The 17,155-nt window shown below is 53.0% G+C and overlaps 2 protein-coding genes and 1 long non-coding RNA gene across 11 annotated transcripts in view; 2 read left to right on the top strand and 1 right to left on the bottom strand.

Annotated features, from left to right (window-relative positions):
• The window catches only part of RANGAP1 (Ran GTPase activating protein 1), a 16,909-nt gene extending 12,127 nt beyond the window's left edge, over positions 1-4,782 (top strand). For all 8 annotated transcript variants that reach the window (XM_072656253.1, XM_072656259.1, XM_072656255.1 and 5 more), the window contains 4 exons: positions 81-183; positions 1,312-1,400; positions 1,814-1,935; positions 2,784-4,782. In XM_072656253.1, coding sequence (XP_072512354.1) covers positions 81-183; positions 1,312-1,400; positions 1,814-1,935; positions 2,784-2,853 — 384 coding nt within the window. In that variant the 3' untranslated portion in view covers positions 2,854-4,782. The remainder of the gene's footprint in view (positions 1-80; positions 184-1,311; positions 1,401-1,813; positions 1,936-2,783) is intronic.
• Positions 4,362-11,995, bottom strand: LOC140534789 (uncharacterized). The gene is made up of 2 exons (XR_011977463.1): positions 11,905-11,995; positions 4,362-6,877 (listed from the first exon to the last, which is right to left on the bottom strand). It is a non-coding gene; the product is annotated as an uncharacterized lncRNA (long non-coding RNA).
• LOC140534786 (chondroadherin-like protein) lies at positions 6,910-17,155 on the top strand. Of its 2 annotated transcripts, XR_011977457.1 has the most exons (7): positions 6,910-7,445; positions 8,887-9,087; positions 11,575-13,257; positions 14,365-14,531; positions 14,824-15,025; positions 15,377-15,494; positions 16,886-17,155. XR_011977457.1 is itself a non-coding variant. In XM_072656252.1 (6 exons), the coding sequence occupies exons 2-6, from the start codon at positions 8,935-8,937 to the stop codon at positions 16,925-16,927; spliced, it is 2,247 nt and encodes a 748-aa protein (XP_072512353.1). In that variant the 5' UTR covers positions 6,915-7,445; positions 8,887-8,934; the 3' UTR covers positions 16,928-17,155. The 2 variants fall into 2 exon arrangements, 1 of the variants encoding a protein (XP_072512353.1); XM_072656252.1 differs by lacking the exon at positions 15,377-15,494 and having other exon boundaries at positions 6,915-7,445.

Genomic DNA, 17,155 nt, shown 5'->3' with positions numbered 1-17,155 from the left:
CAAGGACATGGGCTCAGAACCCAGGCCAGGCTCCTTCCCTTAGAGACCCCAGAGCCCTGACTGTCCCTCTTCCCTTTTAGACGGATACGTCTGATCCAGAAAAGGTGGTTTCGGCTTTCCTGAAGGTCTCCTCTGTGTTCAAGGATGAGCTAGCAGTGAAGACAGCTGTTCAGGAGGCAGTGGGTAAGTGTGCCCCAGCTTGGCGCAGGCTGAGAGGGGAAGAAAGAGCTTCCAGGAGGTATCTGCTGGTGGACCGGTGCATGGTGGTCAGCTTCTGGCAGACAGCCTGGTGTGGCTTAGGCTGTGCTCGTAGACGCTGGGCACTGGCTACCAGAACAGCTCCCAGCAGTGGCACTTTGGTGTTACAACCCTGATTCTTATACCCATTCTCTAGATGAGGAACTTGAGTCCAAAGATAGCAAGTGTGGAAGCCAGAAGTCAAGCCTGGGTCTTGGCTGCCTCCTGCTCTAATGGTCTTTCCACAAGGCCCAGACAGAAGTCTGACTGAAGAAATTTTATTCCCAACTCATGTGGCCTGAGGGCAGGTGCTGTGTGCCTGTCCTCCCCACAGTGCCTCGCACCAGACAGACAGAGAGAGTGTGACCTCTGGGGCCAAGATAAGCCTGGAGGGAGCTGCCTGCTAGGGATTTTCTCCATCAGTGGAGAGGGGCCAGGCCCCATGGACCTGACAAGGAGGCGGAGTGGAGGGAGCAGCTGTCAGACCTCGGGCAAGGCCTTTCTGCACCTTACAGCCATAGAGCACTGGGTCCTTGTGCCAACTCTGACCATGGCTGGTGCCATTTGACAGGATGAAAGGAGGTCCCTGGACAAGTGGCGGGGTGGCTTCCTGACTCCCAGCCTCTCATCCTGCCTGCCTCAAAGCTAGGTGGGATAGTTTTTGGAGGGGTGCAGGGACAGCCACTTATAGAGTGGGAGATAAGCTTGAAGGACTTGAATGGTAGAGATGCCCACAGAGCCAGCAGGCAAAGCTCCCCCAGCAGCTGCCACGATGGTTCCAACCCTCCTGTATGTATTGGGCAGGGCAGGCTAAGAACTATGACCCTGGAGCAGCCTTGTGATGATGGGCATCATCCTTCCTCCCCTTCCTCTCCTTACCCTTTTCTCAGTGTCCTGCCCCTTTGCCCACCTGACCCTTGGGCTCCTCCTCTCCCTCTCCTGTGAGCTGCCCTCAATGCTACTGGAAGTTTTGGGGGCCAAGACTCCCCTGCGCTGGCTGGAGTGTTGGCCTCTCTTGGGGGCCCACCCAAGGCCCCACCATGCCCCACCATGCCCCTCGTCCATCTCTTCTAGATGCCCTGATGAAGAAAGCCTTTGGTTCAGCCTCCTTCAACTCCAATGCATTCATCACCAGGCTCTTAATCCATATGGGGCTTCTCAAGGTGAGAAGGGAGGAAAGCGTTAGACCCATCTTAGAAATGGGGAAGGGTCAGGCCCAGACAGGACCAAGTGTTCTCAGACCTAGTGCCAACTCCAGGGACCCATCCAGAGATCCTTCCTTTCGGGCCTGGGGACCTCTGATTTTTGAGGGGCATTTGGCCTAGCTCCCCCATCCATAATTCACTGGCAGGGCTTCCCCCCATCAGTGCGGGGCTGGAGCACGGGACATGGAAAGTGGGGGGGAAAGACCTACTTCAGTTAGAGGAAAGGTGTCAGGTACTTTCCAAGGTGCTCCTGGCCTAGGAATCACAGGCCTCAGCCTCTCTGGGGCATCAGTGGAAAGACGTGCTGAGTCAGATTGTCTCTGGTGGTCTGGCAAGTCTAACCTTGCCCCCTGGTGTGACCTATCTTACAGAGCGAGGACAAGATCAAGGCGATCCCCAATCTCTATGGCCCCCTGATGGCCCTCAACCACATGGCCCAGCAGGATTACTTCCCAAAGACCCTGACACCTGTCCTCTTGGCTTTTGTGACCAAGTGAGTCTGAGCAGCCTGCTCCCTTGGGGCCTTTGGGCGTGTTGGAGGACAGGGTGGTAGTGCTGTGGTCTCAGGTCCTGTGCTCCTGGCCTTGTTGACTGAGTCCAGTGAGCCTATCCTGTGCCCTGAGCTCAGGTTGGGGGACCAAAGAGTCTCCATCCCAGCTTGTGACCCCACTGTGTGTGCTCCCACTCCTGGACCTTTTCTGAGGCTTGGTTTCTGTCCAGTTGAGGAAAGCCCCCCAGGCAGGAGCCTGTGCTGCCAAATCTCAGAGGCACAACTAGCATATGCAGGGCCCCAGAGTCTCCCAGGAGCAGAGATTGGAAAAATCCTTGCCCATGAATGGAAAGCTGGCCCTGGAAACAGCTTGTGTAGCCACAGCCCCAAGGAGCCTCCAAGGCTTTGTTTGCAGAGATCAGGGCTAGGTAGAGCAGGTTCCTAGAGGACACCCTCCCCAGGGTGCCTAGCACTGTGCCCTGCCTAACAGGGTTCTGTAGCTTAGCGGGCAAACTGTGTTACATCCCTCTCTCTAGAGTTCGGTCTGGGCTCTCTGGTGGCCTGAGGAGGGTGATGAGAGCTTTGCCCCTCTATGCATGTTTATCCCCATTTTACAGATGAAGAAAATGAAGTTTGGGGGAGGGTTTGGTTTCCTCATCTGTAAGATGGGGGTGGGGCAAGGCTTGGAACTCCATCCCCCATAGGGACACTGCAAAATCAGGAGCATTTATCTCATTAGTACCTCAGGGCCTGCCTGCCCTTTTGGGGACAGTGGCCTCTGCCCTCCTGGCCCTGCTGCTCAGCTTCTCATCTTCCCCATTCATTTCCCTTTATTTCCCTGTCTCTTGCAGGCCCAATCGGGCTCTGGAGTCCTGCTCCCTTGCCCGCCACAACCTCCTGCAAACCCTCCACCACGTCTAGTTGCTAAGAGGCTGGGCCTCTGCCATCGTCCCCCAATGGACTTTATGAACTGAGAAGCCCCTGCCCAGGCCCCAGAGGACGAGTGTGCGTGTCTGCCCTCACTTCCACTGAAGATCCCTTTCCTTGCCTTCCCCCGGGACACCTAGGGGAGACTGCTTATGTCTGGTGTTTGACCTCTCCCCCAACAATGCCCTGCCTGCGGGCCCTGGCCCGGGCCCCGGGATCTGTGGGGCTTTTCATGACGTCTCTGGGATCAACCTAGTTGGCTTGCCTCAGGGGAGCTGACCTCGGACGCTTCCATCCTGCCTGCCTGCCCGTGGAATCGAACAGTGGTCCCTTCATTAAACTCTGTTCCTGCCCTCACTCTGGCCCGCCTGGATCCCCCCTGGCCATTGCTACTTGTTCTGGGTGCAGCCTGGCATCCTTAGCTGGCTTGGGGAGCTCCTCGGCTCCTTCCACTCACTTGGGATCTCTGGGACTGCCTCCCAGGCTCTGCTTCCTGAAGGGCATGGAGCATAGTGTGGGGATGGCAGACTGGGGGACTCCAGGGGAGGAAAGCTAGGCAGTGCCAGTGTGCCTACTCTCCTGTGGTAGCGGCCGTCTGGCCTCAGACCTTTTGCTTTGTGGAAGGGAACTGATTGGCCAGGATCCTCTGTTGTCCCAGGGCCTGAGCTCGGCCCTTCAGTAGCTGTTCTAGAGGAAGGGGTTGTGTCCACTCCGCCCCTGCTAGAGTAAGCAGGGGCTCCTGACTGGAGCGTTCTCATGTCTCCTCGCCTGCCCCTACTGAAGACCAGAGATTTGAGTGAGGAAAGATGTCCCTGGCTGCTTGTCTCCCCTCCAGCCAGGTTAGCCAGTCAGAGGACAACCAGGCCTCTTGGGGGCCCTGAACAGCTGTTTTCTGCTGGGTTTCAGTGGATTCCAAGCCAGGACTGGGTCCCCTTGGCTCCTCAACTTTTCTCTTGCCTTGCTGTGTTTGGGCCCTGCCTGGGGCTGTAGCCCAGGCTTTGTGAATGGACCAAAATGCTGAGGAGGGAGTTCAGGGATGCCCCCAGATCACCCACCCTCCCCTTCACCATAACTGATGTTCACCTGCTGCTCCCTAGAAGTGGCAAAAGGGGTCCTGGGCTCGGAGCATGTCTGCAGGGTCCTGAGGCAGTCTGTGTGGAGGAGCCGCCCTTGGCCTGGCCCTGACTTTGGGGGTGTGAGATGTCTGCCACCTAGCAGGCTTTGGGGGCTGCATGGGGCCCATCCTGCTCTCACCCTGCTGTCCTGTGAATGCTGGCAAAGGCCACTGGGAAGGCTCAGGGCAGATCTCTGTCCATCTTCTCTGACCTTTGGCTGGCTTTAGCCACTGTCCATAGGAACATGGATGTGCTCAAAGGGAAGGGGTGGGAGGCCTTGGCAACTGGCTGTTCTGCCTGCAGTGGCAGAAGGAGTGGGCCCTGCCTTGTTGGTGTAACCCAGAACAGGACCAATGAGAGGAATGGGTAGGAGGCAGGACCAGCGGGGCTGGGGTCCCCCTTCAGCCTCTTCAGCTGCTTTCTTGACTGTAGGTACTCATCTCCAGGCTTCTGTTCTCTGGCTGCTCAAAGGGGATGTTAGGGCAGATAGGCCTTGGACTAGTCCAGAAACCCCAAGGATGGGGTGGGAGGAGCATCTGAAACAGTTGCCCAGCTGTGTGGGCCCAGGCTGTCTTCGGGGCCCTGGTGGTTCAGAGGAGGGAAGGCCACAGAGACTTCCTTGGTGGACCTGGGCTAGTGTGGCCTCAGAGCTGAGGAGGCCAGCTCTGGCTGAGCCTACCCCAGGGTGCCTTTGGCCCCAGCACTCCACTTTCATCTGTGTTGGTCCTTGTGCTAATTTGTGAGTAACTGTCCTGCCTGGGCCAGGGCTTAGGGTAGCATATGGAATAAAGTGATGTGTTGCAGCCTGGCCTTGTCCCTTTCACTGGGGGAGGGAGGGGAGGTCAGGATGGGTGTCCTGGAACAAGTCTGGGTCTTGAGTAGAGAACTCAAAACACAAGTCAGGATGAACATCAGACCATAGCACAGACTTTAGTGGGGAGGGACGAGTGGCCAGAAGGCTGGTAAATGGATGGATGGTCAAGTGGGAGGCTGTAGAGCATGGGGCGAAGAACTCTGGGTCTGGAACAAATGAGCATTTATGCACCTACTGTGTGCACCAGATACTGCTAAGGCTACAGATGCAAGATGGTCCCTGAGCTCACAGAACTATCTAAGGGGAACGAGTCAGAAGTGAGGGCAAGGTCACAGCAGGAGCAGCACTAGTGGGAGAGAAGCTGGGGCCTTCTGGCCACCACATCACCAGGTGTGTAGGGGAAGGGGAGAACCTAAGTGTGTGTGATGTGGGGGGCACCATTTGGGGAAACATGCTCCAGACTCAGTTTACATTTGTGTTTCCCAGCTGATTTCATTGGCATGGGGTGAGGGGTTGGTTCCTGGTAAGTCCCTCCACTAAGGGAGATTTGCTGCTTATTTCTAGCATGAGGCTTTGGAACCACTTAGGGCACCGTGGCAAAGCTAGGATGTGTCCGAGAGAGACCTTGAGGCCAGGTCTGCCATGCTCTGATGCTTCTGACGTTCTCAGAGTGGACTGAGGAAGCATTTGCCTAATAATTAACAGCATGAACTCAGATTTCTACGGGGAATGTTTAACCCAAGGAGATGACTCAGGTCGAGGCAGGAAGCTTGGAAGGCCTGTGTTGTGGTGAGGGAGTTCCGTCTGCTTCACTGCTGCCATTTTAGAGATGGGGAATCTTGGGGGAGCAGCTTGAAGGTGACTTGGCCTAAGGAGCAGGACTGGGGCTCACTGCCTCCCGAGCTAGCCCGGGTCTCGACACTGGCCCTGACACACACCCTGTGCCTTTTCTCATATTATTTCTGTCTCATAGGATTCCATTAAATCTGGCAAGCATGTAATAAGTGCTGACTGTGTGCCAGGTGCTGTACTAGGTACCAGAGATACAAGGACAAAGCAGTCCCAGCTCACAAGGAGTGCATATCCCTCCAGGAGAGCACAAGGCCCAGAGAGTCATTGGCAGGGCACCTCAGCTTCCACTTCCTCCTCTGCTCTTAGAAGACTGGCTTTGGTGAGGTGGACGATGTCCTGTGCCTGGCACTTGAGCTCTTCAAGGCAATTTTCATGTTAACCAATTCTTGTTCCTAGAAGAGTACTTTTTTGGGGGGAGTGGGGGGGTGGAGGCAATCAGGGTTAAGTGATTTGCCCAGGGTCACACAGCTAGGAAGTGTCTGAGCCTGGATTTGCAGTCAGGTCCTTCCTGTCTGGAGCATGTCCCTACTGTACAACCCATTGAGCTAGCTGCTGTAGAAATCCTTAGATATGGCCCTCCAGCCTAATCTCATTTAGCATGTGGGGAAACTGAGCCCTCTTGGCCCAGGTAATTAGGGCTTTCTCCAGCATGTGTGTCAGGCTGACTCAACAAACACACATTTCCATTTCCAGCACGTGAAAGTTTACAGAGCTCTGCGAGATCGCACACGGACAAACGTGTCTGTATCAGTGCTTTCTATGGTGGCAAAGACCTGGAAACAGAGAGCATCCATCGCCTGGGGAATAGTTGGCCAGCCTGCAGCATAGAAAGGTCATGGCGTGCCCAAGAAGAAATCAGGAAGGTGGAAAGACTAGCAGGAACGCTTGACTTGACATGCAATCGATGAGATAACAAGCATCTAGTAAACACCTGTTGTTTACCCACTGGTTGCTGATCAGCGGAGAGCTCCATGAAGACTTGAGAGGACTGCCAGGGAAGTGCGCTTCCTGCTTCTCAATTGAAAGGCAGTGGACTACAGGGGCAGAGTGCAGTCTACGCTGTCAAACAAAACCAGTGCGTTTTGCTTCGTTGTACTTTGGTAAAAGGGAGAGTTCTCTTGGGGAGAGAGTTATGAAGGAAGAGTGATACTTTTTAAAAAACATCAATGAGACACTTCAAAAAATAAAAAAATACATCTAAGTTGAAAACTCAACGCAGTGTTTTCCTCTCCGCGTCCTTCCTAAGGAGGAAAGACAAGGGTTATTCCCATTTTTCAGATGATAAATACTTGTATTTGAGCGAGCTAGTGTTGGGCTCACCCAGCCTCAGACACTGGGACTGGTCAAGGGTTTGGCAGGAGAGTCTGTCAGCTTAGTTGGTCTCCAGCCCGCAGTGTCCAGCACTGCTCCAACCTGTGTGACAGGCTTTCCAGGGGGCCACCATCAGCCACCAGGGCTCAGGTTCCCAGCTTGGCGCCTCTGGAAAACTTGCTGGTAATTCCAGCCAGGAGTGAGAGAGGACTTTGAATTTGTTCTTTCTCAGACCACCTTCCTTGAAGCCCTCACCCCAGCCTCCCTCCCCAACCCACTGGTCCCCTTTCCTTAGGGGAAAAGCATGTACTGGGCTAGACCAGTCAACAATGCCCTCATTCAGCTTGAAGGAGAGGGCATGCCAGGTGGGAGGCCCTGAGATAGAGAGGGGGGCTGATGGGAGGTGGAGTTGTCTGCTCCTCCTCTGTTAGCCACCCTCACTCACATCCCCGAGCTCAGACGGAGGCAAAGGAGCTTGTAGCCTGGACTTGGAGGTGAGTCCCTGGGAAACTGGTCAAGCAGAAGGCTCCGTGTGCAGGAGGGAGAGATCAGTGGGACCCAGAAAGTGGAGGGGCCAGATTGGGAGCTGCAGGGAAAGAGAAATGAGAGGGAACAAGGGGCACTAGAGTCCCCTGGCCAGCTGTATGTCTTTCAGTCAGCTCTAGACTCACATTCCTGCTATGTGGGATGGTGGGGGTACAACTAAGTGACCCTAAGCTCTTGGATGCTTGCCTGGGCACTTCTGCATCTCTGGGCCTCAGTTTCCTCCCCTGTGAAATAGGTGGTTGGCCCAGACGTTCCCTCTAAGGTAATATCCAACTCAGGCAGGGGTTGCCAGCCTCACCTGCCTAGGACAGAACGAAGGAGATTGGGGGTGGGATGGGGGCAGGGCATTAGAGGGCTGGTGATGGGGATGGACCAGCATATGACCTGGCCACAACCAGGAAAGGAAGGGCTCAAGTTCATTTCTCTGCTGCTCAGCGACAGGGCTCCCAGCCCCCTACGTACAGGCTCCTGGGCTTCAGCTGTCTGAGTGCTGCCGGGAGCTCTCTGGGGATTGGGGGTGGAGGGTATGGTTCAGTACAAAGACTTTGGAGCTAGAGGTCCTGGGTTCTGTGCCAGCCTCTGCTGCTGACCACCTGTGTTAACCTCCATGGCCTCCCAGGTTCCTTCCAGCACTAAACCCATGATCCTATGATCCCATCACTTGTCTAGGCCTCAGTTTCCTTCTGTGTAATCTAAGGGCTGGATTAGAAGCTCTCCAAGGCCCCTTCTAGCTTGAGAGTTCAGATGCCTGATCCACCCTCCCCCATCAGCTTCAGCTGCATTAGAATGATGGTGGTGGTGATGATACCTCATCTATCTAGGAAGACCTGGGTTCGATTCTTGCCTCACACACAGATGTCTGTGGGACCTTGGAGGAGGGGCAGGGGGAGAATGATGTTAGGATCCAGAAAGTGCTTTGCAATCTTTCAAGCTCTGGATACAAGGGAACAATCAGACTTTTGGTAGAGCTGTTCCTCTTTCCCTATTGGTCCAGGTCTATGATTTCCCTGGTGAGGAAAGTCCCTCCGATAATGCTGGGAAGCCCCTGCTCTGTGACAGATAATCAGAGAGAGGTGTTTGGGTTCAGAGAGGTTCAGGATGGGGTGGTGGGGGAGTCCCCCATCAGAGGGGACTCCAGTACCCACCTTGCACTCTCAGCACCATTATAAAGCGAGGAAGCTATTGGGGCCTGAGCTGGGAAGTATGGAAAGAAAAGCGACTGAGAATTCCTGGAGTTGTGGTTTCTTCTGACTCCAAGCTTGTCCTCTGATCAAATAAGATATTTGGAAATTGTTTGGTACCATCCCTGGCTCATAGGAGATGCTCACTAAATATTTCTTCCCTTCCCCTTCCTCTCTGGTCCAATGACACCCCCCCTCCCCATTCCAGGCCCTGCTTGCAGTGGCCTCTCTCCCTTGCCCCTAGTTCTCCCCCAGGATGTGGAATCCTCTTGGACTCTCCATGCTGCTGGCCCTGGCTTGCAGAGGACTTGCCGGCCGCTGCCCCCGGATCTGTGTCTGTGACAACATCAGGAGACATGTGTCGTGTAGGCGCCAGAACCTCACAGAGGTGCCAGTCACCATCCCGCAGGTGAGGGGGCAGCCAGGACCAGGTGGAGAGTTGGAAGAAGGTTGGCACCAAGGTGTCAGACCTAGGGGACTAGAGAGAGATGCTGACAAGCTTAGTGGTAGAGTTAGAGAGAGGTCTGGACACTGATCAATGAGTTAGTGTGACAGTACTCACCAAAGGACCAAGAAAAATCCATTTCAAAAGTATAGGGGTCAAATGAAAAATATCTGGGGGTTTCAGTGGACCACAAGATCATACTGAGTCAACTGTGATATGTCAGCCAAGAAAGCTAGTGTCTTCTGAGGCTAAATTAAGGGAAGGATAATGTCCAGGACTGAGATGTACTGTAGTTAGAGCTGGTTCACCTGAAGCTCAGGAAAGAAGACGTGGCTTCAGATTCAGTCTCTGATACCCTCTGGCTATATGACCTTGGACTGGTCACTTTACCTCTGTGTCCCAGGCTACTTCCTAAGTCACAAATTGCAGTGAGGGTACCACTCTGCGTTGATAGAAGGAGACTCCATCTTGATGATTCCCTATGTCAATGAAACCCCTGATCCAGACCCAGGAAGATGGTCCCACTGCCCTCTGCCTTGGTCACACCACGTTGGGGTATTGTGTTCAGTTCTGGGCACTAGAGTTTATGAAGGAGTTTGAAATCCTGGAGAGCAGCCAAATGAGGATGATAGAGGCAAATTCAGGCTTAATTTAAGGAAAACTACCAAAGTTTCGCAGAAGTAGGATGAGCCACTATGGCTGGTAGGGGATTCCTGTGACTGAAGGACTTTGAACAGAGACTGGAGGACCTGAAGGCTTATAGAAAGCCCCAACTCTCTGACTGCCATTGGAGAGGGAGTTTTGTCAGCAGGAACATCCTATGCTGATGACATTATAGGTCTAGTTAAAAATAAAAAGTGTGGAGGTAAATATACACACAGGATGTCCCAAAATTCCTGATGCAGTTTTAAGCTTTAGCTTTTAAATTTAGCTTAAATAGCTAAAAACATCACTAAGACTTTGGATACATACAGATAGTATTTTTTTAGTACTTTCTGTGTGCCAGGTACATTAAATATGTGTATATATACACGCACATACATATATATATGCATATATGTGTGTGTATATATTTTTACATATATGTAAAATATATAACATATAATAATCGTCACTAATGTTCTTGTTTGTGTTAATGTTATCATTAATAACATTACAATTAATCTACTAATATTAATACGGATGACATCTGTATTAATAGTGATTCTGGAAAGCTACAGACAAGGGGTATGATGGAGGCAGCATGGTACAGTGGGTAAAGCACGGGGCCTGGAGTCAGGAAGATCTAGATTTGAATCCTGCTTCAGACTTTTAGTAGTCTAGGCAAGTCACACAATCTCCCTGGGCCTCAGTTTCCTTCCCTGTAAAATGAGGGGGTTTAACTCAGTGGCTCTTTCCAAGCTCAAAATCTCCGGGCCATGGAACTGTTCTCATGGTTCTGTGCCTGTGAGGAAAGTAAGAGTTGATGAGAGCTAGAGAGAAGATAGATTCTGGTCTTCTGGCTTCCAGCTTTGCGAAAGGAGATGTGTTGTTCCAGACTCTCTTTAGGTCCCTAAAGGGAGATAAAGACTCTGGGAGGAAGGAATCAATCTCCACCAATGAGGATGGTCTTACGCAAACGGCCCTTGGAGCCGAGGGTTGCGCTATGATTCACAGCAGGGATGGGCTGGGGAATTTCTGGGACTGAAAGCTCCCTGATGAAAAACGAAATGAGCCAGTCAATCCTGAAAGCAAGGGGCAATGTTGTTGGACAGGTTTAAGGGAAGTCTCAGTGTTCCCAGTAGGAAGCAGAAGATGGGTAATAACAGGAAGGGGATGTGGGCAGCCCAAGATCCCTCCCCCCAGATCCAGGACTGAGACCTACAAACCAAGGCAGCCCCCTCAATCCCATCACAGGGTTAGGGCCTGAAACCCCATGGGTCAGCCTGTCGACCTGATGGGACTAGCACCTGCCAGAGGTATACTGTCACTGCAAACTCCAAAGTAGTGGGAAGTCAGGGGAAGGGATGTCACCTGGGAGCCTTAGTAGCCCATGCCGGCCAGGCCTCCTGGATCCAGGCTTTAGAAGGGCAGGAGAGCTGTCTCTAGAGAAGGCTGGGATCCTGCTCAGGACAGTCTGTTTACCCACTCCCAAGGTCACAGACAGGAAGGAAACTGGCAGTTTCTAGATTGGAATGTTCCAAGTCAAGAAGCTTAGTGCGGTGTGTGTCTGTGTGTGTGTCTGTGTATGTGTGTGTGTGTGTGTGTGTGTGTGTGTGTGTATGTGTGTGTGTAAAATTATATTCCAGAGAAAGGGAGGGAAAGGAGGATTTAACTAAAGGATGGTCTGTTTGACAAAGTTCAACCAGGCCAGGAAAATGAAAAGTTTTCCCAGACTGTTACAGGACACAATCTGTATCTGATAAGGGGATAATCAATGAATGTGAACTGCCATTCTCCTGTCATTCACAGATGACTCAGAGGCTGGATCTCCAAGGCAATGCACTAAAGGTGATTCCCCCAGAGGCTTTTCTGTCATTCCCCTACCTCACTCATCTGGATCTGAGGCATTGCCAGCTGGAGAGGGTTGAGGAAGGGGCATTCCGAGGCCTGGGCCGATTGGTTTACCTCAATCTGGCGTCCAACCACCTCCCAGTACTCTACCAGGAGGCCCTGGATGGGTTGGGGTCCCTGAGGCAGCTGATTCTGGAGAACAACCAGCTAGAGGAGATCCGCCCAGGAGCCTTCAGCCAGTTGGGGTCCCTGGGCCTCCTCAATCTTGCCCACAACTCACTGGTCTACCTGCCTGACATGGCCTTCCAGGGGTTGCTCCAGACTCGATGGCTGCGCCTCTCACACAATGCTCTCCATGTCTTGGCCCCAGAGGCCTTGGCAGGCCTGCCTGCCCTCCGCAGGCTCAGCCTGGATCACAATGAGCTACAGGCCCTGCCAGGGGAGGCTCTGTCTCGCCCTGATGGCATAGTACAGCTGGAGCTGGGTCACAACCCACTCACCTACCTGGGTGAGGGGGATGGGCTGGCACTCCAGGCTCTGCGAGATCTGGCCCTTGACCATGCTGCCCTGCAGGATGTAGATGCCAGGGCCTTCACCCTCTGTCCCGGACTCCGATCGCTGGACCTCCAGAGCAACCAGCTCATGGGGCTTCCCCCACTTGAAGGGATAGGCCAGCTCCGGAGGCTCAACCTGAGTGGAAACCCGCTGATGTGTGACTGTACTGTCAGGCCCCTGTGGGAATGGGTGTCCAGGGCCCAGGTACAGACTGATGGGTTGTGTTCAGAGCCCAGACGCCTGGAGGGAGAAGCTCTTGAATCACTGAGGGCCAAGGATCTGTACTGCCAGAGGCAGGGAGACAAGGAAGAGGATGGAAAGGTGGTGGCCCCCAGGCCTCAGGCCTCAACCTGGGCTCCCAAGGAGGACAGAGCCGCCAAACCCTGCCCCGCAGCCTGTGTCTGCTCCCCTGATTCCCAACACAGCATTTGTGAGAACAAGGGGCTAAGGCTCATCCCCTCTGGATTCCCCAACCACACCCAACTTCTAGATCTGAGACGAAACAACTTTTCTTCCATCCCCCGAGGCTCCTTCCCTGGCCTGGTCCACCTGGTGTCACTGCATCTCCAAAGCTGTGGCATCACCCACCTGGGGCCAGGAGCCCTGAATGGATTGGGCCAGCTGATCTACCTCTACCTCTCCGACAACCAGCTCTCAGGGCTCAGCGCTGCTGCCCTGCAGGGCACCCCCCAGCTCCGTTACCTGTACCTAGATCACAACTACTTCACACGAGTGCCCAGGGCTGCCCTGAAGTTCGTGCCCAGACTCTTCTCCCTTCATCTAGAGCACAATGCTCTCCAACATCTGGCTATAGGAGACCTGATGGGGGCCAAGGGGCTTCACTGCCTTGATGTGTGCAGCAATAATATCTCTCGTGTGGATCCGGGTCCAGCTCTGGAGTTAGAAAAGCTGCACCTGGATAGGAACCAACTGCAGACAGTGCCAACAAGAGCCTTGGAGGGGCTGCCTGTCCTCAGAGAGCTGCACTTGTCGGGCAACCCCCTACGGGTTCTGGAGGACAGGGCTTTTCAGCCTGTGGCCAGCTCCCTCCAGCACCTCTACCTGAATGACACTGGGCTGCGGCAGGTGGGTAAGGAGAGGAGGGTGAAGGCACACCCACTTCCCTTCCAGGTACAGTGGATCCAGTACTTCCCAGGTTCCAGCACAACGGACATAGACCAATGCAGGACATTCCTGGCCCTCAAGAAGCTGAGAACTTTAGACGGGGGAGACAGAAAAGTAAATTTAAATGTCTATGTCAAGTAAGACAGTGGAATTTCAGGAAGGAGAAAATGTTAAACCATAGGAGAGGAGAATCAAGAAAGGTGTTGTGTAGGAGGTGGGGGCTGACCTGGGCTCTAGAAGAAGCTGGGGATACTAAGAAATGGAAGTGAGAAGGGATGGCATTCTAGGCATGGGGAACAGCCTGTGCAAAGGTATAAAGGCAGGGGAATAGAACATCTCATACAAGCTAGCAGACTAGAACAGAGTCCATGTAGGGAAGCAATAGGAAATAAGAAAAAGGTGAGTGTCCGGCAGAGGATTGCAAGTGGTCACTTGTTCTCGAGGATCTCCTAACCTGTTTGCTGAAAACAGGGAGAGGCAGGAAGTATCAAACACTTTATTTCCCTATGACCTCCAGCATCATGTCATAATAAAAAGAAGACAGAACAGATTCCGAGGACCTGCATGCTAGCTCTGGCATGCTCAGTTTCCTTATCTGTTAAAAAATGAGGTTAAACTAGATCACTCTAAGATTTGGCATTCGATGTTCCCAGGCCCCTCCCAGCCCTGTCATTCCATGTTCTCCATTTCCTTCACCAGCTCAGTCCCCCAGGTCTCAGCCCTTGGTCTCTCCTCTCTTGTACACTCACTATGTTGGAGGGTGAGGGACAGGGAGTGAGTGAAGCTCAGATCTGTAGGGGAAAAGAGGAGAAGGGCTGAGGGCTGGCAGTCAAGTCAAAGTTATTTGCTAAGCACCTCCCCGGTGCCAGGCTCTGTGCTAAACATGGGAGCACACATGAATGGGTCTGGCTTTGATAAGGACAAGGGCCATCTTCTCTTTGCCAAAGGAGATGGTCAGAGGCTGGGGGAAACAAGGAAAGAGTGTGTCTGTGGAGGGTGACCAAGAGCAAATTCAGGATGTGTGACCTCACTGCCCCAGCCTAATCACTTTGGCTTCTTCCGCTATAGATTTCTCCAGGGGCCTTTGCTGGTCTGGGGCCTGGGCTCAGGACTTTGTACCTGGAGAAAAATCGACTGCAGACCCTGCCGCCCATGGACAGTTTCACGAGGCTGGAGCTCATTAACCTCAGTGAGAATCCCTTCCGCTGCGACTGCCAGCTCCTTCCACTGCACAGGTGGGGTGCCTGAGCGTTCCTGGGGGCTGGGCATGGGGCCCAGCGGCAGAGGGACCCATAGGCCTCATCTCCAGGGCTCCTGCTTCCAGCCTAAGGAGCCAGCTTCCCAGGTAGTGTGGCTCCCAGGCCAAGAGCCCAGATCTCCTAGGCCAAGGCCCAAGGCTCCCCTCACTCAGAGAGTCCCTGCCACCCAGCTGAGGTCCCAAGATCCCTGGCCCTTTCCAGAGAAGTCTGTGGCAAAGAAGGAGAATGGAGAACACTCAGGGGTCTCCACCTTCCCCTCTTTTCCTAGGTGGCTCACTGGCCTGAACCTCCGAGTGGGCGCCACCTGCAAATTCCCAGTCAATGTGCGAGGCCAGAAGGTAAAGGCTGCTACAGCTACTTTTGAGTCCTGCCCAGGCTGGAGAACCAGAAAAGGCAAACCGGTCCCACCCTCAGCCCAGAGAAAAGCTAGAAAAGCCCAAGGCAAGAGGAAGCAGGCGGGACCAGTCAAGGTTGGTGTCGGCTGACTGTGGGGGCCTGGGAGGGAGTGGTGCTTACTTTCTGTTCAGTGGAGAGCCCCAAAGCAGTAACTGACCAAGTGACCTCAAGGATGCTAAATGACCCTGGCATTCCTATCGTTCTCTAAAGTTTGCAAAGCTCTATACCAACATTAACTCATTTTTGACCCTCACCCTGTGAGTAGGCACTATTATTATTTCCCTTTCTACAGACAAGGAAACTGAGATAGACAGAAGTTAGGCAACTTGCTCAGGGTCATACATCCGGTAGGTGCCTTAGACAGGATGTGAACTTGGGTCTTCCTGAGTCTAATCTAGTACTCTACCATCTGCTTCCCTCCATAGTCCCGTCTATGCTCCAGGCACCATGCTAAGCCCTGAGGTTGCAAAGAAAGGCATAAACACAGCGCCTGCCCTCAGGGAGCTCCCAGTTCAGATAAGCATGTTTGGGAATAAATGCAAGGTAATTAGAAAGGGAGAGGAGTGATGGGGCCTGGGGGAGGGATCTGGAAAGGCTGAAGAAAGCAGAGGTTCATGCATGCTCCTGACCTGGTGGATCACCCCCAGAGTGCTATGTTTAGTTTTAGGCACCACATTCTAGGGGCACTGGCAAACTGGAGACACTCTCAGAGGAGAGATGGTGTTGAGAATTTAAACTCTGCCAATAGGAAGATTTGTTTAAAGAACTGGGCATGTTTACCCTGGAAAAGAGAGGACTAGGGGAAGGGAGATAGGATCAATCTTCAAGCAACCAAAGGTTGTCAGAGGATGGAGGGATTAGCCTCAGTCTGCTTGGCCTCAGAGGGAAGAATGAGGAAGGTATGGGAGGTCCTATGAAAGCTGTCTAACATTTGGAAGGATTTCCTTAAGAGGGAAAGAGTCTGTAATCCCTGGAGAAGGCCTTCTACATCTAGGGCCAGTGCTCTAAGGAGTATTTTATGAGAAGACACGAATGAAAATGGTACAAGATAAGGTGTGGAGAGGTTGTGATTGGCACCAAGGATTGGTGGGGATGTTGGCAGGTGTCTGAGAACAGATAATCTCCTGTAGGGAATTGGAGATATAGGACTAAAGGACAGGTGAGATCAGGAACCCAGCTGGATTTCTAAATCCTTAGCATGGAAATCGATTGGCCCTTTCTAAGTTGGTGAGAGTGAGAGAGGAGAGGGGAGGAGCCCTGTGGTCAAAGCTGCAGGTGAAGGAAATGGAGTAAGAAGGCTCCAGAAGGCAGAAGACTCAGGCAGAGTCCCAAAGAGGAGGTGAGCCACCAAGGGGATCCTGAGGCATCGTGGTTGACTGAGTCTGCCTGCAGTCAGAAGCCCCTGTTTTGACTCCTTGTTGTGATCTATGAGCAAGCCCTCGTTTCTCTGAGCCTGTTTCCTTATCTCTAAAATGACGATAAGCAATCTTTGTACTTGCCTTCCCTATAACACAAGAGTGGCGTTCTATTCTCTGAATTTGTCCGTTCTCTGGAACTGTCTCTTTGGTGGTAGAGAGGAAAGTGCCTTGTGCACTCTGCGGCTCAGGGCCTTCAAGATTCTAGGCTCCCATAGATGGGGTGCCATCCTGACATCCACCTTCTGGTCCAGTTCAGAGAGGGAAGAGACAAGGTAGGCTTATGGACTGGTCTGAGCGGCTGTTGCTCAAAGTCCAAGAAAGAGAGGGACCTGGACCTTCAAGAAGGGAAGCTCTTCCGGCATGCTCTGCATTGTAGGCAGCCAGTCTTGGGAAGGTCCTTGTGTCTACTCAGCAGGGCACCACTGAACATAGGGAGGATCCTGAGGCTCCCAGACTCATGCCCTGTAATCCCATCATCAGATCAGTCCAAATGTAATTCTCTCCTTGTTTGCCCAGGTGGGGAAGGCAAGACTTGAAGAAAAGACCAGCCATGTTTGAGAGGGCCCCCCTGGAGATAGAGGGCTGCTGGACATGCCTGGATATTTCCTACTAACTTCCCAGTCATCTCAGAAGGTGCTGCTTGATGGAGATGGGAGGTTGACTTGTGTCTGTATCCAGGTCTTGCTCACAGCTTTCAATTCATGCTCTGATCCAGTGGATGCACACTTCTTGGCTGCCTGGTCTTGGCCAATATCCTGTTTTCTTGAAATAAAGTGAAAACAAGAA

The sequence above is a fragment of the Notamacropus eugenii genome, chromosome 3 (genome assembly GCF_028372415.1).
Source record: "Notamacropus eugenii isolate mMacEug1 chromosome 3, mMacEug1.pri_v2, whole genome shotgun sequence".
NCBI classification, from domain to species: Eukaryota; Metazoa; Chordata; class Mammalia; order Diprotodontia; family Macropodidae; genus Notamacropus; species Notamacropus eugenii.
This window is presented reverse-complemented; position numbering and strand designations above follow the sequence as displayed.